The sequence below is a fragment of the Grampus griseus genome (assembly GCF_964374135.1).
Source record: "Grampus griseus genome assembly, chromosome: 7".
Taxonomy (NCBI): domain Eukaryota; kingdom Metazoa; phylum Chordata; class Mammalia; order Artiodactyla; family Delphinidae; genus Grampus; species Grampus griseus.
In genome coordinates this window covers 732,128-754,475 of record NC_139001.1, presented here as the reverse complement: position 1 = coordinate 754,475, position 22,348 = coordinate 732,128, and the positions used below count along the sequence as shown (strand labels likewise).

The 22,348-nt window shown below is 64.5% G+C and overlaps 1 protein-coding gene across 1 annotated transcript in view; it reads left to right on the top strand.

Annotated features, from left to right (window-relative positions):
• The window catches only part of CROCC2 (ciliary rootlet coiled-coil, rootletin family member 2), a gene marked incomplete at both ends in the record, with an annotated part of 68,882 nt that overhangs the window by 32,906 nt on the left and 13,628 nt on the right, over nt 1-22,348 (top strand). The window contains 13 exon segments of the mRNA XM_082658246.1: nt 365-558; nt 4,085-4,212; nt 4,709-4,878; nt 5,485-5,661; nt 8,392-8,505; nt 11,926-12,069; nt 15,158-15,375; nt 15,971-16,130; nt 17,007-17,156; nt 17,661-18,018; nt 18,307-18,488; nt 19,206-19,679; nt 20,094-20,162. Of these exon segments, the coding sequence (XP_082514372.1) occupies nt 365-558; nt 4,085-4,212; nt 4,709-4,878; nt 5,485-5,661; nt 8,392-8,505; nt 11,926-12,069; nt 15,158-15,375; nt 15,971-16,130; nt 17,007-17,156; nt 17,661-18,018; nt 18,307-18,488; nt 19,206-19,679; nt 20,094-20,162 (2,538 nt within the window).

The window sequence follows — 22,348 nt, the reverse complement described above, 5'->3', positions numbered from 1 at the left end:
TGGTGGAGGTGTTAGTCTGCTACAATCTGTTCCTCTGTCACCTTCTTTGCATTTCTGTGCCATGTCTCCTGACCCCAGAAACTTGTGACCCAACAGAGGTTACCATTTAGATTGGCAGCTGGGTCCCACCTGGGGGTGCTCAGTTCAATAATTTCTCCATCATGGTGACAGGAGTGGAGGTCCCTCTGCTGTGAAAACACACATGCGCCAGGGGTCCAATATGTCGCATAGCCACCCTCCTCCTCCACTCTTTCCTCCATGCCGTTCTGCATGAAACCACTTTTTCTGAAGTCCTTCTTTTCCCTGGAGAGGCCCCTCCTCACACTTCCACTCTCTGCTGGACTTTCCCCTCCCCCTCCCCTAGGTCACATGCAAGAAACAGGCCCTGGAGGAGGAGCTGGCCCAGAGCCTGCAAGACCAGGAGGCCCACATGGACGTGCTCCAGAGGGCCCTGCAGGAGAAGGAGGCTTTGTCTGAAGAGCGGGCCCAGCTGCTGGCCAAGCAGCAGGCCCTGGAGAGGCAGGGCCAGCTCACAGCTGAGGAGGCAGCTGACCTCAGGTACCTGGGGTCATGTGGCCTTGACCTCAGGGAGTCTGTGGTGTGGCAGGGATGGGCAGTCACTCAGCAACTGTAAGGCAGGGCAGGTATGTCTACATGGGAGAGAGGCTGTAAGGGAGGGGCAAACACAGTGCCCGTGGGGTCAGAGAGCACCTAGAAGAGGTGAATGCAGCGAGAGCCTTCCTAGAACAGTTTTCCTGAGAGAGATGGTTGCACTGGCCCACCTCAGACCAGCAGAAGAAAAGGTGTGGAACGTCCTGCTCATGGATCTGAGCAGTTGAGGGTACACACGGCTTCAGGCAAGGCTGGATCCAGGCGCTCCTGGTGCTCTCAACAGCCTGCCTTTCCGCCATCAGCGTGGCTCAACTCTAAGGAGAATTCATTCCCGGGCAGGCTCGGGGTGAGAGCTGGCCAGATGGCCAGCAGCCACGCCCAGCTCCTCCTCCAGCAGACACAGAGTGCCCTTCTCCCCACTGCCCACAGCCGTCTTGAGCCGCTTGACATCCTTGAGGAGATCCTGGGCGTCGCAGGGCTCCGACATGCAGGCTGGGGCCCCGGGACTACCCCTGGAGCCCGGGTGGTGGCAGCCCCAGGGAACCACGAGGCTGGGGGTGGGGGTGAACCCTGAAGACCATCGGGGCCACTTCCAGGACACCTGGAACAGACACTGCAGGCGAGAACAGGGTGCCCTGCCAGCTGTTGCCTGGTGAGCTGAGCTGGCCTGTGGCCTGTAAGGACATCCATAAGCTGGTGGCTTTCTGCACCTTGTGCCCTCCTCAGGAACATCGAAGTACTTTTGTAGAAAGAGTTCCTCCCGAAATGCCAGTACTGGGGGCCATGAGGAAACTTAGAGGCCCAGGTCCTCGAACTTCTTCACAGAAGACCTCTCCTCCCAAGGAAAGCATGGCCACAAGTTGGAGCAGGAAGCCCAATGAAGTCTCCTCCTGGTGGCTGGCAGCAGAGGGTCCCAAGACCCCACTCCTGGCCCCGTCCCAGGCCCCACCAGTGCTCAGAGGACAGGGAAGGGGGCCTCTTTCCTCCCGCCAGCATTTGCCGCCCAGAGCATGGGCCCTGGTCAGGGGACCCTCCCCCAGCCTCAGCACTGGGCCCGGGGCCTCTGTGCATGGAGGCCCTGCAGCTCCCAGACGGAGTCCCACACCCACTAAACAGCACTTCGCAGGGACCAGTCTGAGCTTCTGGTGACAGGGCGGCACGGGACATGGCTTGCTTCTCCTGATGACCGAGGAGCCCAGGTTTCAAGGTCCTCCGGCCCCCCGTCCCAGGCCCTGACAAGGCTGCGGTGCCGCGGACCTCTTTTAGTTCTCAGGCTCCAGCAGGATGGACTGGGGTCCCCACTTGTATCCCACGCACCCTTGCTGGTGGTGCCGGGCCTCCTTCCAGGAAGTGAGATGCTCCCGGGCTCTGGTGGAGGGACAGACTGGACACATCCTTAGAGTGTCCGGGACTGGCACAGGTCACTCCCCTCAGAGGGGCCCGGGTGGGCACAGAGGGCTGGGGAGAGCCGTCCAGACGTGGAGAGTGGGGAACATGTGAGGTGCTTAAGAGGGTGGGGACTGGAGGGGGGACGGGATATCAGAGGAGTGAGGTTCCTGGGCCCTGCAGACACCAGGGCACCCCGGAAGGTGCTGACAACACCCCACTCTGACACTGGCGGCAGAGGTGTGCAGGGGGCCCGAGGGAGACTGCGGCGGGGCCGGGACAGGCTGAGCAAGGTCCCCCATGGCCCGTGGCCCTCCCTGACCCACCGAGCCGTTTGGGGCTGCGCGTCGGCTGTCTGTGTCTTCATGTGGGCATCTGTGTTGAGTGTGGTGTGTCCTCGTTGGTTAGTTGGTTGGTTTTTTCACCGTACGTCACCCAGCACTGGACCGAGCACACGCTCGTTGGCTGGCTGGTGACTGATGGATTTGCTGTCAGAGACGCAGTCCGTGTCATCACCCGCCCCCGAAGCGGGTGCCGCTGTGAGTCACCTCGTGCACCCCAGGCACTTTCTGAAGGGCTGCGTCTGTGCCCAGACGCAGAGGCGGCTTCTTCACGCGGGGGAATCGTGCTGCACGAGTTCCGCTCTGAAGGCTGCTTCTCAGAGTGACTCTTTAAGAGAATGTCCTCATTGTCTTAGCAGCTAACGAGATGCCCCGTAGTTTCTGAAACATTCCAGCATTTCATGGCATCGAAGCTGAGTGTGATTGATGCCCCGTGTGGAGCTACGGGGAACGTCGCTGCGCTGCGCCATTGGTTCATGTGTATTTTCTGAAGAACCGACGCCTAGAAGTGGGATTGCTGTGGCCCAAAGACATGCACGCTTTACGTTCTGAAATTTCCCAGCCCCCCTCCCCCCAACCAGAGAAAGTCACCCTCACACCCTGCCAACACTAGATATGATCGTTATTTTAAGCTTTTGCTAATGTGACATGTAATCGATTAACCATCATAGTTGTGATTAGAACCCCCTTGAGGACCAGTGAGTTTCTTACGTTTATTCCCCATTTGTGTTTTCTTTGTGAATAACGGTCACTGTTCTCATTGTTCTGTAGCATCAGACGCCTTCTGTCATTGATTGGCAGGAGCTCCTTGTATGTGACGGACGTTCACCCTTTGCACATTTAGTGCAAATATTTTCTCCAAGTCTGTCCCTTGTTTTTTTTGTTTGTTTGTTTGTTTTTTGCGGTACGCGGGCCTCTCACTGTTGTGGCCTCTCCCGCTGCGGAGCACAGGCTCTGGACACGCAGGCTCAGTGGCCATGGCTCACGGGCCCAGCCGCTCCGCGGCATGTGGGATCTTCCCGGACCGGGGCACGAAACCATGTCCCCTGCATCGGCAGGAGGACTCTCAACCACTGCGCCACCAGGGAAGCCCTGTGCTGTTTTTAGTTTTTTGGGTTTTGTTTTTTTGCGATACGCGGGCCTCTCACTGTTGTGGCCTCTCCCGTTGCGGAGCACAGGCTCCGGACGCGCAGGCTCAGCGGCCATGGCTCACGGGCCCAGCCGCTCCGCAGTATGTGGGATCTTCCCGGACCGGGGCACGAACCCGTGTCCCCTGCATCGGCAGGCGGACTCCCAACCACGGCGCCACCAGGGAAGCCCTGTCCCTTGTCTTTTGACTTGGTTTGTGGAATCTTTTCTGCACAGAAGGTTCCGTCTCCCTCTCTTTAAGTGTATTCAGATCTGTTGGCCTCCTTATTTTTGTCTTGTGGCTTTTATGTCTTGCTTAAGATTATAAAACACCCTTCTGGATTTTTTCTACTATTTTTACAGTTCTGAGTCGCTTAGTTGTTGTCTATTTGTATTGTTTTTGCATTTTAGCTTTTTAGTCCACCTGGAACATGGTTTATGCAGGGTCCAGTTTGTTCTTAGATTTACGATGAACGAGCTGTTTGCCTTCTGATTTACCATCCCAGCCTTGACGGGCACCGTCCTAGCAAATGGGCTCCACGCTGTCCCTCGTTGGCAGGATCCTCCGCCAGTCACGCCAGTGAGTGACTCGCCTGTTGTTTGGTGACTCTCTGCAGGGCCGAGAGGGACTCCCTGGAGAACAGCCTCTTTGAGGCCCAACAGCTGGCGTCACAGCTGCAGTCACGGCAGGAGCAGCTGGAGGGAGAGGCCCAGAGCGCAAGGCTGGCCCGTCAGGCCCTGCAAGGTGCTCTGCAGACAGGCCCCCTCGGCTCCTGTCCCCAGACCAGCCCCAGACGGACCCTTTAGATGAGCTCGTCCCCTGATGCTCTGCTCCCACTCCCCAGCCCCCAAAGGGGCCCAAACGCAGCCCAGAGCTCGTGTGTCTGAGTGACTTGTGCCACTCTGCTCTGTGATGGGTGGGCACTGCTGCCGGCGCTGGCCCGAGGCTCAGAACGGGCTGTGGCCACAGGGTCAGCGTGGCAGCCCCCGGCCCCACCCCCTGTGCGCCCGTCCCTGCTCAGCCCACCCTGCAGCATGCAGGCTGCCCAGCGCAGGCTGGGATCAGGACACGTGCCTGCAGTGGCACCTGGGGGGCTCTGTCCTGCTGGCTTGGGCCGTATCCTCAGAGCCGGGGGCTGCCACTCCACGGGGGCTCACAGGGCCGCAGGGTGTTCCGGGGGATGAGGTAGGGGTGAGGGAGGGCCCCGCGGCGGGTGTCAGATGCGCCTGTCCCTTCACAGTGCAAATGGAGCAGCTGAAGTGCACCTGGGAGGTCCAGGAGACGAAGCTGCAGGGGGACGTGGGGCGGCTCTTGCAGCAGGTGATACAGCAGGAGCAGGACACGCAGCTGGCCCTGGAGAGCCAGGCGCTGGCCCACCTCGAGGACCTAGCCCGGCTCCAGAGGGAGAAGGTCTGCCTCCCTGGGACCAGCCCCCAGCTGCCCAGCCGCTTCCCGGGAGTCTACCATGTCCCCAGGGACGGCAGGCACTTGGGGAGGGGCCCAGGAGACCAGCCGGGCGGCAGGGGTGCCCAGGCCACGCTGAGGCTGGGCCAGAGGACCCTTGACAGTGCACGTGGGCAGCCAGGGCCCTGTCCCTCACGGAAGAGGCACCCACGGGCGTCGGCTGACCTGGCCGCAGTCTGAGGACCCATAGCTGGACGGAGCTCTGTCCCCCTCTGAGACGTCCCGCTGGTCACAGTCCCAGAAGGCCTCGAGTGACAAGTCCTTACACACTTTGCATGTCAGGGTGCCTGGTGCTCTGTGGAGGCTCAGGAAAAGTTTCTGAGCTGTGACTTGAGTGGGGGGTGGTGGCCGCTGGGGCCCAGAGAGCCCTTCGCAGTGCGTGTCACTGCGTGTGAGGTGTCGGCGTGAGGCTGGCTGGACCGGATGGTCCCTGGGCGCCTGTCCTGCCCTGACGTCCCACGAACCCAGTCTCACTCAGGAACACAAGCGCCTGCTGGTCTCACGAGTCCTGACCTGTGAGTCTTCATGGCCTGCCCCTTTTCCTCGGCCCAGGAGACCCCGAGTCTGTCTCTGACAGAGGAGAAGGAAGTGGCGGCACGCAGGCTGGAACAGGAGGAGGAGCTGGTGGCAAAAAGTGCAGCCAAGAGGGAGCCTCTGCAGGAGGAGATTCAGAGCCTGAAGCGTGAGCGGGATGAGAGTCTCCTTCAGCTGGAACGCGAGATGCAGCAGGTGATGGGCCGACCACGAGGCAGTGGGAGCTCTCGTGTCTGATCACTTGCCTTCTCCGACCCAGCAAGAGGGCTGTGCGGGGCAACCTTTCCACGCCACTGTCATTGCAGCTTTGATCTTCCACAGCAGTCCTGGTGGACAGACATCCACCCACCTACCATCCACCCATCCACCCATTCATCCATCCACCCATCCATCCATCCATCCATCCATCCATCCATCCATCTATCCATCCGTCCTTCCATCCATCCACCCATCCAACCATGCACCCATCCACCTGTCCATCCATCCATCCATCCATCTACCCATCCACCCATCCATCCATCCATCCATCTATCCATCCATCCGTCCATCCATCCATCCATCCAACCACGCACCCATCCAACCATCTGTCCATCCAGCCACATAGCCATTCATCCATCCACCTGTCCATCCATCCATCCATCTATCCATCCACCCATCTATCCACCAATCCACCCATCCATCTACCCATCCAACCATTCATCCATCTGCCTATTAAATTACCTGCCCATTTACACATCCATGCAATTCACTGTCCCTCCACTCCCCTGGTCCATCATCCATCCGTTCACTTGAATATCCATCCTTTATTCACACACCCAGCTGTCTACCCACGTACATAGCCGTCTATTAACATACCCAATTGGCCATTCACACACGTGACCATGAATCTATCCATCAACTTGCTTAAACATCCACCCAACTGTCCATCCACACAACTATCCTCCACTCACCTGACCATCCGTCTCTTCAGCCACTCACCCAGCCAGTCATCCATCCATTCACTTAAAGACCCTTCCCTCCATCCACACACCCAGCTGCCCACCCACATCCACTGATTGTCCACGTGTCTGATGATCCCTCCATCCATCTGATCACCAGCCAGCCGGCTATCAGTGTGTCCATCCATCAGCCACCCACCCAACCCGCCTCCCATCCCACAGGCCGCTGGAATTCAGACACTGGGCAGGTAAAAGCTACCCTGTGAGTGCAGACAGTTCCGGTATCCCGCGCCACCCTGAAGCGCGCGCTGTCGGGTGAAGGGGACGGACAAGTAAACACATTCCTGTGGGCTGTCGCACTGTGACAGGACGCTCAGGGGTTGGTACAGCTACAGATCGTGGGAGAAGAGTTACAGTAGCAGGAATAACCAAGGTTGTTGTCAGACTCTGCATCTCTAGTTGGACTCTCACAACGCGGAGAGGTTCACGCTCTTATCGGCCCCTTTGACAGGAGGGAAACAGAGACTCACAGACGTTGAATAACTTGCCCAGGGCGGCACGGTACACCTGCTGGGCAGTGGGGACCACGTCCTTGGCCACTCCGCTCTGCTGCTTCCTGAAAGTGAGGACGGCGTGTCGAGGGTGGGGCTTGAAGGAGGGTCGGGAGGCTGTGCTAGAGGAACAGCATCGTACGAGTGTCCGGGGAGGGCAGAGCCCCGGATGCAGCTGTTCGCCAGCGTGGCTCACAGAACTCCAGGAAGCACCGCACTTGCCGTTAGTGCTATTGTAAAGGACACAGGCCAGGACGAGCCCAGTGCAGAGACACGGGGACGGGCTCTCTCTCCGCAGAGCCAGGGCCGGCCACCCACTGGCACATTAGGGTGTTTACCAGCCGGTAAGCTCCAGGGTTTTATCGGTGTTTCCTCGTGTGGGTGTGATGGACTAAACTCAGGGTCCAGCCCCCTCCCAGAGGCTGGGTGGTCAGGCCGGTCTCAGTGGCTCACTGCCCCAGGGTTCCGACCGCCTTGTTAGCACAAGCTCAGGTGTGGCCCCAGGGTCCGCAAATAACAGACAACCCTCACCTGTGAAATTCCGGGGGTTTAGAGGCTCCCCCAGCACCCAGGGCAAAAAGCAGACACACTCTGTTACAAACCTCCTCCCAGAGACTGCCGTGCACAGGCCAGCAAGTGGGAATACACGCTCCTACGCCCGCCTCTGTAGCACAGGGATGAAGAGGACACACAATGTTCTGGACCTTTCTCTTCTCAGGATCAACAGACCTGGGGGCTTCCACACTGTGTTCAGAGCTCGCTGGTTCTTTTCCACGGCTGCATGACGCCCCGACGTGTGCAGGGATCCCCCTTCGTTCTGTTGGCCTCCCTTCGGTGGGAGTCTTGTTGTCATTATAAATAACATCGTAAATACTCATCGGAGACCCCGAGCGTAGGTCATGCGTGTCTCCAGGCTGCCCTCCCCAGGGGGCCTGGCAGGGAGAGGATGTGCATTTGTGACTGACGGGCATTGCCAAATCCCTGCCACCCCACAGCCTGGTGACAGAGCAGGGGTCCCTCCCACCTCGGGGCTGGTGCGTGAAACGCAGCATCTCCGGGGGCTCACGCGCACCCCTCACCCTCAGCGACGCGGAGCACGTGGGGAGGTTAGGAACGATTAGCAGTTCCTGCTCTGTGCCTGGAGCAGGTGGAGGGCTCCAGGGAGGAGGTGGCCCATGAAGCCCCCTGACCTGCGCTGGGAGAGAGCAGGTATTGGGCAGAAGCAGGTGGGAGGGGAAAGGCACCCTGGGTGGGGTAGGGGAGCTGCCTGAGCGCAGGCTGGCAGGCTGGACCCACCCCCTCAGGATGCAGCTGCCTCTGAGGGGCTCCTCCTCCCAGAGCCTGCGTCCTGGCAGGGCCGTGGCACCCAGAATTCTGCTGAGCCTCTCCTCAGAGCCCCCCAGCCCTCTCACGAGCACCCTGCCCCTGTCGCCCAGGCCCTGTCTCTGAGAGAAGCGGAGACCAGCCAGCTGAGGGAGGAGCTGTCCAGGGCCGCGTGGGAGCTGGAGCTGGTGCAGCACGAGGCCCGGGGCCGGCAGGAGCGAGCCGAGGTGAGCCCGCACCCCAGCCGGAGCGAGACACCTGGCTTGGCCGCCTGCACAGCCCAGCGGGGGCGGCAGACCCCAGAGGCGCCCCCTCCCTGCCTGGTCCCAGGGATGCATCCCCTCCACCCAACCCACCCGAGCCTCCGTTTCCCCCAGGGATCTCCAGATCCCCTGCTGGGAGGGGACAGTGTCTCTGCGGGAAGCAAAGGCGATGGGGTGGGACAGGGGTGGGGGGCAGCAGGCCAGCCACCCTTGTGCCACTGGGCAGAAGCCAGAGAGGGGAGGGCCTGGCACCAGCAACAGAGGGGGCAGACCAGGCTTATGCCCGCCAGCCCCCCAGCCCCTGGCCTTCCCTGTCTGACCTCAGCTGCCTGTGGCACAGCATAGCTGTAGGAGGTTCCGAGGGCCTCTTGGGGCTGACTTTCTGGAGAGGCCCCTCCCAAAGGAGAAACCCAGCGGGTAGGCCAGCGTTGTAACTGAGGCAAGCGCTCACCAGAAGGACCCCATAGAGAATCCCCAGCAGAGCTGGAGGGAGGCATCCGCCGAGGGGCCAGAAGAGACCCCAGCAGGTAGCCGCCCACCCTGGGCCAGTGGGCAGAGGCCCCCACGTGCATGGAGGCCACTGTGGGCAGCCAGCTGGGGTCACCTGGGGCCCCTGGCTTCTCTTCAGTAGCCCCCGTCTGGGGGCACAGGGCAGGCAACAGCAAGTAAGACTCCGGGAGCAGGGGTGGCCACACTGGGGCCCTGTGCCCCACCCCACGGGCGGGGCTGGGCACCGCTGCAGTCGCCGGCAGGGTAGCCTCGGCCTGTTTACGGAGTGGCGCCAGGCCCCGGGTGGGTGACGCAGAGGCCAGGGCCCTGCCGCCCACGGGAGGAGGGGGCCGGGGGGATGGCTCACGGTGAGGTTGGGGGACGCAGTCCCCCCACAGGTAGCGGGGGTGGTCGAGGGCAAAGCCGGACCCTGCCCTCAGGACTCCAGCCGCACCCAGTCGGCTCAGCTGGGCCAGCGCCATGTCTCCTCTGCCCCCGCCTTCGTTCTTCCAGCCTGCCCACCTTCATTTTTCACCCCGGTCCCCGGTGTGTCCCCAGCCCCAAGGGTGCGGGGTTAGATGCTCCCTTGGTGTTGCATTAATGGCTCAGTGAGTCCATGAACAAGTGAGTGGGTGGAACGCAGGCTTCAGGGCTGGGTGGCGACCCTCTGACCCCACAAGCGGGGCCGTGCTCAGAGACCGCAAGGGGCCCTGGACGAGGGCAGGACACCCAGATGGCAGGCCTGGGGAGCCCAGGCCGTTTGCTCCGACCTAGCGGGCCGTGGCGGGAGGGGCGCTGGGCAAGGGAAGGAGTGTTGCAATTAGGGGTTGGCTGCTTCTTCACCCCCTCCTGATGCAGCGACCTGGACCCCCGGGTCACTAGCAGAGCAGTCCCGGGCCGCTCCTGGCACCCGGGAAGGTGTTGCCTAAGAGCCTCTCTCCCTGGAGCCCCCGCCCTGCTCTGTCCTACCATGGACACAGCCGCGAGGGGTGTGGGAGCCCCATGGAACTGGGACCTCCTTTCCCCGACCACCCCCTAGCTGCTCCCTCGGGCCAGGAAAGACCCCAAGGCCCGGGAGCGGAGGCCCCGGCTCGCAGAGGGGCCTCTCTGGGAGTCCTCCCTAGAGCTGGCTCTGAGCCTCCCACTGGATGGGGGGGGGGGGCCTGCCCGCCAGCTGGGCTCTTCCGGGAGCTCATTAAGGGTTCTTTTGCCACCTTGACTTGGAAAACGGAAATTAAAACCCACTGAGAGGGGAGGGTGGGGAGAAATGCCGGCCACGGAACAGCAGTTGTGGGTGACCTACAAGCAAGGCCCCCGTCGGTGCAGGGGCTCCCGGCTTCGCCCTGCGGTTCCTGATCCCGAGGAAGCAGTCCTTCCACTCGCACCCCACCCTGGCCACACCAAGCGCTCACTGCAGCCTCGCTGGGGCTGTCCCGGGGGCACAGCCAGACCTGGCCGGCAGTCCTTCCACTCGCACCCCACCCTGGCCACACCAAGCGCTCACTGCAGCCTCGCTGGGGCTGTCCCGGGGGCACAGCCAGACCTGGCCGTCCAAGGTGACACTTCTCAGTGGAGATGGACAGCCGCACCCCACCCTGGCCACACCAAGCGCTCACTGCAGCCTCGCTGGGGCTGTCCCGGGGGCACAGCCAGACCTGGCCGGCAGTCCTTCCACTCGCACCCCACCCTGGCCACACCAAGCGCTCACTGCAGCCTCGCTGGGGCTGTCCCGGGGGCACAGCCAGACCTGGCCGGCAGTCCTTCCACTCGCACCCCACCCTGGCCACACCAAGCACTCACTGCAGCCTTGCTGGGGCTGTCCCGGGGGCACAGCCAGACCTGGCCGTCCAAGGTGACACTTCTCAGTGGAGATGGACAGCCGCACCCCACCCTGGCCACACCAAGCGCTCACTGCAGCCTCGCTGGGGCTGTCCTGGGGGCACAGCCAGACCTGGCCGCCAAGGTGACACTTCTCAGTGGAGATGGACAGCAGGGGCCAGGAACAGAGGCGGCACCAGCGAGCTTCCTTCCCCGAGGGCAGGAAGCTTGGCCTGATAGAGCCCCAGCTTGCCAGATCCCTCAGACAGTGGCCTGTGAATTGGGAAGGGGCGGGGGAAGGGTGTCTCCCAGAGACCCCGTCGGGGGCAGCAGGGCACCAGGCCTCCCTGGAGCACAGAGCCAGCTCTGTCCCTCGCCCTGCGGAGGAAACTGCCCCTGGGGACCCAGACCACCCCGGGCGGTGGCGGGGGTATGTCCTGGCCAGGAAGCTAGGCTGGGTCTCGGGCTCAGGGTAGGCAGGTGGTGTCCTCATTCATGGACAGGAGGGGTTCTCGCACCGCCATGGCCAAGCCTGTGGCCCAGAGGCCCCCCTGCTCCAGGTGGCCCTCGGTTAGCACTAGAGGAGCGTCTTGGCGCTGCGGCCACCGGAAAGCAGAGTCAGGCCCAGCTGAGTCCCGCCCGCGTGGACATCCAAGTACGGGGCGTAGCCGCGGGTCCCGCCCGCGTGGACATCCAAGTTCGGGGCGTAACCGCGGGTCCGAATAGGGACGACCCCGACCCCTACCAGGCGTGTCGCAGGTACTCTCACACTTAGAGCCTGGGAGCGTCCCCCAATCCCACCCGCCTGCTTGAAAGTTCAGGGGGCAGGGTCAGCCCTTCCCATAGGAAGCTCCCCCCAACCCCGACACCGGGGCCTCTGCCCCGCCCCCCTCACCACTGGGACCCTCAGGAACCGGCACTGGCGGCACTGGCCGTGGTCATCCGGAGCCCCAGGCCCACCTCACGTGGCCCGAGCGGGCTGCCCGCCTGGCCCAGCACAGCGTGGGGCTGCCCGTGGGGGCCTGAGCCTCCCGCCAGGCACACTTGACGCTGCGGCCGGCTTGCTGCTCCCCCCAGGCCACCATCAGCGCCACGACCGCAGACCTGAAGGCCCTGCAGGCCCACTTCGAGGACGCCGTCTCGGCCCATCAGAGGGAGGCCAGGGCTCTGGGCGAGAGGCTCCGGGAGATGGCGGCCCAGCGGAGCAGCGCCAGGAGAGAGGTGAGGCAGGGTGGGAAGGGGGGCCCCTGCGAGGCAGGTGTGACCTGAGGGGTAGGAGGGGACCCGCATCCGGGACCCACCTTCCAACAAGCCGTGGGGAGACCCCGGGCGAGACGCTGCTGAGCGGGTGCAGCCCGCACACAGCGTGAGGCCTGGATGCCGCCGGACCAGGCCCTGGGGGGGCGAGGCCGCCCTGGACGGGGGGAGACACGCAGAGCGAGTGGGGTGTCCCGGGGCAGCCACGCGCGGGCCCCGCCAGGGCCCAGAGGCTGGTGCGGGGCCCCTGGAGCCTTGTGAGGTGTCCCGGGGTGGGGGCCAGTCTGGGCCCGGGCGAGCGGAGCTCAGCAGGCAGGCTGGGGAGGTGTTTCTGAAGGGGATTTGACAGGACGTGGGGACGCGGGAGGGGGCGGGCAGGCGGGCACAGGGATTGGGGCTGGGGGAGGGGCCCCGGGGCCCAGCGACCTCATGCACTCCCCGGGCCGGGCGCCAAGGCTGGCAGGCAGGCGGGGGAGCGGCCAGCAGAGTGAGCAGAGGGGCCGGGCCCTCCCCCAGCCCCCCGAGCCGGGCCAGGAGACGACGAGAGCGTGATTGAACATGACAGCCTGTTTACTTTGGCCCCCAAAGAGAAAGGTCTCCTTTCAACAGATTTCGAAGTCAGGCCCGGTCAGCGACCACACGGGGAAGCAGAATGAGATTTTAAAACTGGGGGCGGCAGGGGGAGGAGCCGGGGGGGGGCACGTTTGTGCTGGTGGGTGAAGGGAGAAAGCAATGCCTCGTGGGAAGTTCAGGTTCCCCGATCGGCCGCCCCCAGAAAGGAGAGGGGCCCCAGAATGGGGACGGGGTGGAGGCTGAGGCGGGTGAGGGGGGCAAGGGGAACAATGGCAGGGGGAGGGAGCCCAGAGGACCCTCCCAGGCGCCAGGCTGGCCCAGAGTCGCCATGGAAACCATAACACTTTCACAGCCTTTAAACTGGAGGAACATCCAGGCCTCTCACAGCCGTGCCTGAGGTCCACACGTGCGTGCATGCGTGTGTGCATGTGCGTGTGTGCGTGCGTGTGTGTGTGTGCGTGTATCACACGCAATACATACACCGCCTGTGCACATGGAGACCACACCCCCATGCACACACGTGCACACACAGAGTGGCAGTGCACACACATGCACTCATGCGTGGACACAGCACTCACACATGCAAACACATATGGGCACCACATCTGTGCAACAAGCAGCACACGTGACCCCGAGAGTCCTCACACGTATGAGCATCACACACGCGTGTGAACGGACATGTGGGCACGCACGTCTGCACATAGGTGTGTGCAGACGCACACACTCATGCATGCTGTGTGCATACACACGTGTGTGCTTGCACATGCATGCACACGTGTGAACACGCACACACAGGCCAGGGCCCCTCAGCAGCCCCTCCCCCGTGCAGAGCCCTCGGGTCACTTCCCTGCAGGAGATTTCAAAAGAGTCTGTTTATACAATTTCTAGTAAAGAAATAATTATTATAATCACATTAAGAGATTTGGCTGTAAAATTCCTGTAAAAGGGGTGGTTGTTCTCATGAGGCGGGGGGGCGGGGAGCAGGGGGGGCGGGGGGCTCCCTCCCCCGCGTTTGTTTTGCTTGTTTTCATCTCCTCGGCCCTGGGAAATGAAAACAGCTTCTTTTATGATGGATAGGCCCTTTTGCTGGTCCTTGACCTTCGGGTGGATTTCTGCTGAGCTCGGCGGAAAATGCTCCGCGCAGTTGTGGCTCCCACATGTGGGGGGCGGGAGGGGAGCGGAGGGGGGCCCTTCCCAAAAACAGAACAACAATAACAGCCGGCGGACGCGGGAGCCAGGCCGGCCGGGGGCCTGGACAGTGTCCCGCTGAAACAGCCAGCAAAGTGGGGCTCGCTCTGGCAAACCAGCGCCTGGACAAGGCTCCGTTTCTGTGGCTTCCCCCACCTCCTCCTCTGGGGCACGCCTTCTCCAGAGTGCGCCAGTGGTCGGTGGGGAGACCAGGGATCCCGGCCGAGCCCCAGAGCCCGCACGTCGGGCCGGGCTGCCCCTTCCCGGGGTCTGCACTCCCTCCAGCGCCTCTCACCAGAGGGTGAGCCCCGGGGGCCCTGAGGCAGCTTAGGAACCCAGGGCGCTTAGGAACCCTGACCGCCACGGACGCTTCAGCTCGGCTCTCAGCCCCACAAAACCACGGAGCCCGCAGGCCCTGCCTGGAAGCCAGGGGGTGAGGAGGGCCCCGGAGCAGGAGATGACACAGGTCCCGGCTCCAGCGCGGTGGGAGTCCCCCTCTGGGCCCCGGAGCAGGTCTGGCAGGGGACGAGGACACACCTGCAGCCTCTCCCCCTCCTCGGGTCAGCTCACAGAGGTGCGGGTGGCCTGAGGCCAGGGTCCGGGCTGCTGGGCCCTGAGGTCCCCACTGGCTCCACAGCCTTCCCACCCTGGGGCCTCGGCTGCCCTCACCCTCGGGGGTTAGGGGGCCCTCGATTCTGTGGCGGGCACCTTGAACCATGCTCCTGTGACAGCGACAGCCCAGTCCGAGCGGCCCTGCTGCGGCCAGAGGACGCTGAGGGCGCCGTCGCCCAGAGACCTGGCTTCCCCACTCCCTCCCTCACCGAGAGGGAGCCCAGGCCCGAGGCAGTGGACGTGCAGGGCTCAGGAACCTGGGCTGCTGAGGCTGCTCTCCACACCAGGGTGGGCGGTGGCCCGGGGTCCACACCCTTATTGAAGGGGAGGAGCCGGCCCGAGGGACACAGGTGGGGACAGTGCAGACGTGTGGGCCGAGCTGTGTCCCACACAGGCCCTGCTGACCGGTGACCAACGTCCCCAGCGTCCAGGGAGGGAGCGCAGGGCAGCACCAGGGTCAGGAAGGGCCAGGGTGTCTCCTGCCAGGGCTCTGGGATGGGCCCCTGTGAGCCGTCCTGCAGCCTCAGCGGTGTGGGCAAAGCCAGGCTGCCTGCTTCTCCTTCGAGCACTTGACGACCCGGGGCCGGGGTGTTGGGGGGGCACTGGCGCTGCCAGAGGCCACAGCTGACCCTGGCCCGTGGCCCCCAGCTGGCCCCTAGAGACACACACTCCTCCCCAGGCCGAGAGGCTGCGGGCACAGCTGGACGAGGCCCAGGAGGGCCTGGCCGCCCTGCGCCGGGAGCTGCAGGGCAGCGAGGAGAGCCGGGAGAGGCTGCACAGGGAGGCCCTGGATGCCCGCCGGCTGCTGGAGGACGAGGCCCGAGAGAAGGACGTGCTGCGGGATTCCAACACCGAGCTGCGGGCCACCATCCGCAGAGTCGAGCAGGAGAAGGCCAGGTAGGGCGGCCGCCCCACAGAGCAGCCCTGGTCCTGTTGAGCTGGGCCAGATGATGGTGAAGTGAACACACCCAGCGGACCCAGGTGCCAGCTGCCCGTCCAAAGGGTCTACGGTGCTGGCCCGGGAGGTGGAGGCTGGGACGCCGCCAGGCCTGTCCTCACCCTCAGGAAGTTCCGTTCAGCAGGCAAGACAGGCCCCAGGTGGCCAGGGCTGGGGGCAGAGGGAGGCCAAGGACCTGGTCAGTGGCTCCGGGATGCCTACCAGAGGCAGGACAGCCTGGCCGGAGCTGCGGCCCTCCCCAGGGAGCAGCAGAGGTGCCGGCGGATGCTGGACACCGGGTCTCTAGGAGCGTGGCTGGGGGGGGAGTGGGGGGAGGGGCTGAGACACGGTGAGGGGCCCGGCCAGCTGGGCAGTCGGACCCAGACAGAGGCGCCCCCGGACAGCGGAGGCCGGGCTTCGGCACACTTGAATCGGGTGTGGGGAGGGTCTGGCTGCAGTGAGGCGGGCGGCCTGCCGGGTGGCCAGGACCGTCACCTGGGGGGTGCCGGAGCCCCCAGGGAGCTCCCCGGCCCGAGGCTGTGACCCTCTGCGCAGCTTTCAGCGTTCCAAGGAGGAGACGGCGCAGAAGGTGCTGGTCCTGGAGGAGGCCCGGGCAGCGGCTCAGAAGGCGGCCGGCACGCTGCGGGCCCTTCTGCGGGGGGCACAGCAGGCACGGGCAGACGCCCGCCGGCAGCTGCAGGAGCTACGCAGACAGGTGAGGGGCCGCCCTGGAGCCCACACCCCTCCAGGAGCGTCCCCCCACTCCCCAGACTTGGAGCCACAGCAGAAGGGCCCTGCTCGGACTCACGGGGTCTGGCTTTGGTCTGCCTGTGGGGCACAAGGACAAGCCCCAAACCTACTGGCTTAAAACAACCATTCGGACGCCCACGGACTCTGAGGGCCAGGAGTGAGCCAGGGCGCCACGCGGAGGGGACCCCACTCCACAGAGGGACCGACGGTGGGGCTCTCCCAGCACGTCTTCTCAGGCGCCCGGTGGTGATGCTGGCTGTCGGGGGGACGGGGTGGGCAGCTCCCATGGCCCCGAGTGGCCTGGCTTCTTCCCATCACGGCCGCCTCAGGGCTCAGGGTGAACAGATGGGTACTGCTTCATCCTTTAGCCTTGGCGTCCGAGGTCAGGTCCACTTAACACTGACCACCTTGGTCTCAAGCCCACCCAGGAGGGCCCTAGACTGCCTTCAAAGTGTGCACGCCCAGTTTTGCCAGACTTCTGCAGACAAATCGGTTGGTGAACTGTCTACTGTAGGGACGGGCACAGGCACCCTTCCTCACTCGAGTGGCCTCTGCACCCGCATTTTTCACATCTCTGGGCTCCACAGAGTGTCCTGGCTCCAGAGGCGAGACACCAGGAGAGGGTGTGGAGTGGCAGAGAGAGTCAGCTCCAAGGGCCTGGTCTTGCGGGGGACACGGCACAGACCCCAGGCTGGAACTGGACGTGGCCTTAGCCTCCCTGAGTGCAGTCTGCTGGCCGGGAGGGAGGCTCTCTCCCGGGCCACGTGAGCAGAGGCAGGGGTCAGGGAGGCCTGGCACAGAGGCCCAGGCGACCCCATCAGTGTCGACCCCACACACCCAGGTGATGTCACTGGAGGCCGAGAACCAGAGGAAGAGCCAGGAGCTGCGCCGGATGCAGGTCCGGGGCACACAGGGTGCGCAGCAGGGGACGCCGGAGCTGCAGAGGCTGGCGGCCGAGGCACAGGCAGCCAGAGAGGGCTCACAGAGGGAGGTAGGAGCCCAGCAGCGCCCAGGGCTTCCCGTCCGGCAGGCGCGGGGCCCCAAGCTGGGGGACTGGCTGTCTCCACCCCAGCCTGGGCACTTCCTGAGGGGCTGTGGCGTCTCCGTTTACCCCCCATTCACTCATGAGTATTCAACGGGCACCTTGCCCGAGTCCATGGAGGGACCATCCCAGGGGATGGGGGCACGAGTCAGGCCACGAGCAGGGTCTGCCTGGGGCTTGCCCCACGCAGGCCAAGGAGGGCACAGCCTGGGGCCATCGCCCCGTCTGGCCAGGGTTGTGAGGCTGCCAGTGGGCTCTGCTGCCTGCCAGGACCTGCTCCATGGTTCTGGGGTGTCCCTCCCCACCTGGGCTCGGTGTCCCCATAGTCAGACAGGGGGTGGGAAGCAGGTCCAGGGCCCCCTAGCTGTGACATGCCGAGCAGGGGCTAAGGCCAAGCGGGCTGGGGAGTCTTCAGAGAGCAGGTGGGTCTGGAGCCCCGAGTCCCTCCCCCAGGTCCTGAGGCTGCAGCAGACGCTGGTGGAGGCGGAAGCCAGGGCCGCGGCCCGGGAGAAGCAGCTGGAGGAGCGCCTCTGTGAGAGCCGGGGCACCGAGCGGGCCCTCCGGGCCGAGCTGCACCGCGTCACCAGAGAGCTGCAGCAGGCCAGCGGCACGGCCGATGGCCTCCAGGCTCGCCTGGACGGGGCCTGCCAGCGGCTCGGCAGCCTGCAGCAGGAGGTGGCCCAGGCCAAGGGCGCCAGGCGGGAGGCGGAGGCCCAGCTGGGCCGGCTGTGGTCCACGCTCCGCCTGGGCCTGGGGCTCCGGGGACAGAGCCCCGTGGCCTCCCCCAAGCGGCCCGGCTCCCCCGCCAAAGGTCAGTGTCGTCTGTGGCTTCAGGCAGGCTCCTGTCCCAGCTGTGTCACCCTCCTGGGGCATCACCCCCGCCCCCCAGGGCCCATGACCCTCGGGTTAGGGTTAGGGTTAGGAATCCAAAGGAGGGATGTCTGGGAGCAGAGCCAGCAGGAGAGAAGCGGGGGCCTGAGCCCTGTGCCTCTCCCCAGGCTCCCCATGGCCGGGGATGGCAGAGAGAAAGGGGGACGGGGCACCTGCGTGTCTGTCACCGCATCCCCACCACGCTCTCTCAGTCGTCACTGTCCTGCAGGCTCAGAGGGCACCCAGGGTTCCCCTGGGCGGCAGAGTGCCAGCACCCCCGGCCGGTCCCGCTCGCCGCTCCGATGGCCCTCGCCTGCCCCGGGAGACTGCAGCACAGAGGGGGCCGTGGCCTCGGTGAGGGACGCCCTGAGGGACTTGGCGCAGAAGCTGAGGGATGCCCGGCGGGAGCGGGAATGTGGGCGGGGAGGGGCTGCTCGCTCGGTCTGCTGTCCTTCTGTCTGTCCGTCCTGGATCCACTGAGACCCTGGCAGGACCCTGAGGGATAGATGCCAATAAATACCAGCAGCCCTCGAAAGCCAGCTGCCCCACTGCCCAGGGCTGCCCTCCGTCCTCTGAAGAACCAACCCAGGAGCTGGCCAGGGCCCCCTAGAGTGCCCCAGTGACCCCACCCTGCTGCCCCGGGGATCCCGCAGGGCAGTCCATGAGCTGCCCCCGCCAGATTCGCCAGACTCGAAGGGGCGAGGGTGGGAAGAGACAGACTGACAGTGACGGGGTCCTCCACGGACACCTGTTCCCCTTCCACTCCCACCCCACCCCCGCCCCGCCCGACCAGTGCCAGCCCCGGGGACGGGCTCCAGCCCCACACAGGCCCAGACCCCGGCGGGGGGCCGTCCCTGCAGGTCACCCTGACCCCACCCACGGGCCAGCTCCCGTGCCCCTGCAGGCCCTGCTGCCCCTCTGTGTCCATCCCGCACAGCTGGACACGGGACCCCAGCCGCCACTCCAGCCTTCGGTGCCCCCCTCCCCGCACCCGCAGGCCAGCCCAGCCGCCCACCGCCCTGTCCCGCCCAAGCAGCCTTGAGCTGCCCCACCCCACCCTCCAGCCGGGTACTTGGCCCTCCACCCGCCCCCGCCCACCAGCTGCCCCCGACCTTGGTTCTCCCCCAGGATGCCTGGCGCTGCCAGGAGGGGAGCCTGAGCTGCCGGCTGAGCGAGGCCGAGAGTGAGCGCGCCCAAGCCCAGAGCCACGCGGGGCAGCTGCAGAGGGCACCGGCCGGGGCAGAGGAAGGTGGCCGCCCTTCTCCACCCTGCCCTGGCCACCACTACAAGGTCCCCCAGAGCCCCCCTCCTGGCACCTCGAGGGTCCGTCCCGGGAGCTGCTCGGGCCCGGGCCACGGGGCCAGACCCCGGAACCAGCATGCCCCCTACCCCGAGGCGCCCCAGCACCTGGCAGCTGGCGGGTCTTTCTCAGCCGTGGCCTCCCCGTCACAAGGCAGTAAAGTCCAGAGACCTCCAAGGCCCGCCCCGACCTGGCCCCCAGCTACTCCGCCACGCCGGCCTCCTGCAGTCCCACCTCTGGGCATCTGCACTGGCTATGCCTACCGCCAGGAGCCCTCTTCCCCCACCGGGTCCTCGGCCCACGTCAGCTCCTCAGAGGGAGGCCCCCTGCCCTGCTGGTCACCCCACCTCCTTTCTGCCCCCCTTCCCCCACTCCTGGGTCTGCCCAGGAGGCAGGCCCGGGCCTGGCACGGAGTCCAAGGGAGGGATGTCCAGGAGCAAAGCCAGCAGGAGAGAAGGAAGGGTGGGGATGGGCCTGGAGTCCAGGCAGAGGGAGCTGGCACCCCAGACCTGCCCCCGGGGACCTTGACTTTGAGGCAGGACGGGAAGGGCAGGGAATTTTCAGAGGGGGGGCCTCTCCAGCCCCTACCATCTAGGTGCCGGTCACTTAAATAAACCAAGCCTCAGTTTCCCAGCCTGTGCAATGGGAGGGGCCATCCCCAAGAGGCAGCCCCACAGGCCCTGGGAGCCAGGTGAGCTGCCCCGCTTTCCCCACAGGCCGGCGTGCAGGCTGCATGGACCCTGCAGGAAGAGGTGTCCCCGAGGCGCGGAGGAGCGAGGCTCCAGGTGGGCGCACCTCACACCCCGGGGCAGGGGGCGGGGTGGGGAGGAAGGCTTCTGGGGGAGGGCGGGTTCCAGGTCCCCGCAGGCAGTGGCACTGGCTGTGCTGGGCTGGGGCAGGCGGCCCCTGGGCGTCGGGCCCCACAGAGCTCGTCTGGGCCACCCTGGCAGAGCCTTCTTTGCAGTGGTCCCAGCCCTTATTTCACAGATTTGCAGACACTGAGTCCTGAGCAGGGAGTCACCTGGCCCCGGTGGCACAGTCGGCGAGGGGCCAAGTCGGGGGCAGACCCCCGGCCTCCCAGGTCTGTGCTTTTGGCGGCAGGCATAGGGCGGCGCTGGCCTAGCCTTGGAGCTCTCCAGGTGCGTGGGGTCATATTTATGCGGCCACGGGACCGCGTTTTCTTCTATGACACTCAGACATGGAAGGAGGTTGCACAGGGTGGACTTGGGTAAATATGCCACGTGCTGGCCTTTGGGGTGTGAAGGCGGCCACCGGGGTGAAGTTTTCAGGTGAGGATCTGGGCCTGGGGTGGGGGCCAGGCCTGGGCGGACGGGGGCTGGCCCGGACCCCCCTCCCTGCACCCCACCCAGGCCCACAAGTCCAAGGAACCCTGGGCTGTGCTAAGATCCCTCGGCAGGACAGGGCCAGGGCCAGGGCTCAGCCGGGTCTGGGCCGCTGCGGCTGCTTGAGGACCTCAGAGCTCCAAGAACAGCGCACCTGGCTCAGGGGGTACAGGCCCCAGAGGCGGCCACCCCCAGGTGTCAGGGAATCGGGTCCCCCGGCCCCATGCTGGAAAGACGAGGCTGATGGAGACAGCAGAGCAGAGGGGCTGAGGAGGACACGGGCTCGGGTCCAGGCCACCCCCTCCCAGTGCCTGCGAGGAGGGACCTGGAGAGACGGCCTTGCATGTCAGCATAGCAGTGAGCCGGGCGAGGCCTGTAGGGCCCCAGGGGCAGCCGGCAGGCAGGCCTCCCCTCAGAGGGCAGGTGCGGACGCCAAGCCTGCGCTGACTCGCTCCGTGCGGGGCTCGGCCTGGAGCCTGGTGGCAGGGGCCTGGGTCCCAGGTGCCCGCTAGGCCAGGAGCCTCTGAGGAGGGGCCTCCTGCAGGCGATGGGCAGAGAGCAGAGAAGGAGCTCAGCCTGGAAAACATTTGTGAGCTGAGAGGGGATTTCTGTTTCAAAGGCCCCAGTGGCTGAAGCTGCTGGGGAGAGGCTCGGAGGGCTCAGTCCCAGCGCCCAGGTGCCTGGCTGGGGGCTTGGGAGATGCCGGGAAGTGTGGGTCTGAGGAAGCGGGGGAGGCGGGGCCAGGCTGTTTCATTCTACACGTGTGTCCGCATGTATTTGCTCCGTGCACATTTGAAAACAGTGCTTCCTGTTCGCAGGTCACGCGTTTTGAAATATACCTATTAAAGCAGACTTTACATCATTCAAATATTCCACCTTGATTCTGTCTCCTGGATTTATCGAAGCTAAGAATCATGTGTGGAATTTTCCCAAGACAGTTTTTTGGGGCAATGTCTCCTTTTATCTCTAAGGGTCTGTAACTTCTAGATCTCTCTGACACGCTCTCTAACGTTTGCTTACTGGTCTGGAGGCCTCTGTGCCCTGCTCCGTGCCATTGTCTTGAATTCTGCTCTGCCCAACGCTGGCAGTGCCCCCGCCATCTCCTGACCCTGGCCTCTGCACTTCGCCCTGTAGGTTTTCGGCCATCGTCGCGTCAGCCTGGCTTTGGTTACAATCCTTCCTTAGAGTCTTTCCCTTTTGCAGGAGAATTTGCCCCACTTACAAGTTTTGTGATAACTTATGCTCTGCTTTTCTTCCATCGCTGACGAGACACCTGCCCCTTTAACGACTCCTCACGACTTCCTTTCTGTCCTTTCACTGTGGGGTCATCTGCTCGCCCCTTCCCTCCAGTGTCTGCATCCTGGTGTCATCCTTGTCCGGTCTCTTGGTCACTGCTTGGGGGAGGGGGGTGTCACAACAGTTGAAGTGTTTTCCCCTAATATTCGGTGTTGAATGTGAAGAGAATGTGTGTGTCACCTGAGCTCAAGGACCTCCCACGGCCACCCCCAGCAGCAGGGGTTCTGCACCTGTGCCGGGCTCTGCTGTGCTCTGAGGGCTCCCCTCCTCCAGCCCTGCCCCACCCCTTTCTTTCTCCTCAGCGCCCAGGTGGGGTCCCTGAAGAGCTGGTC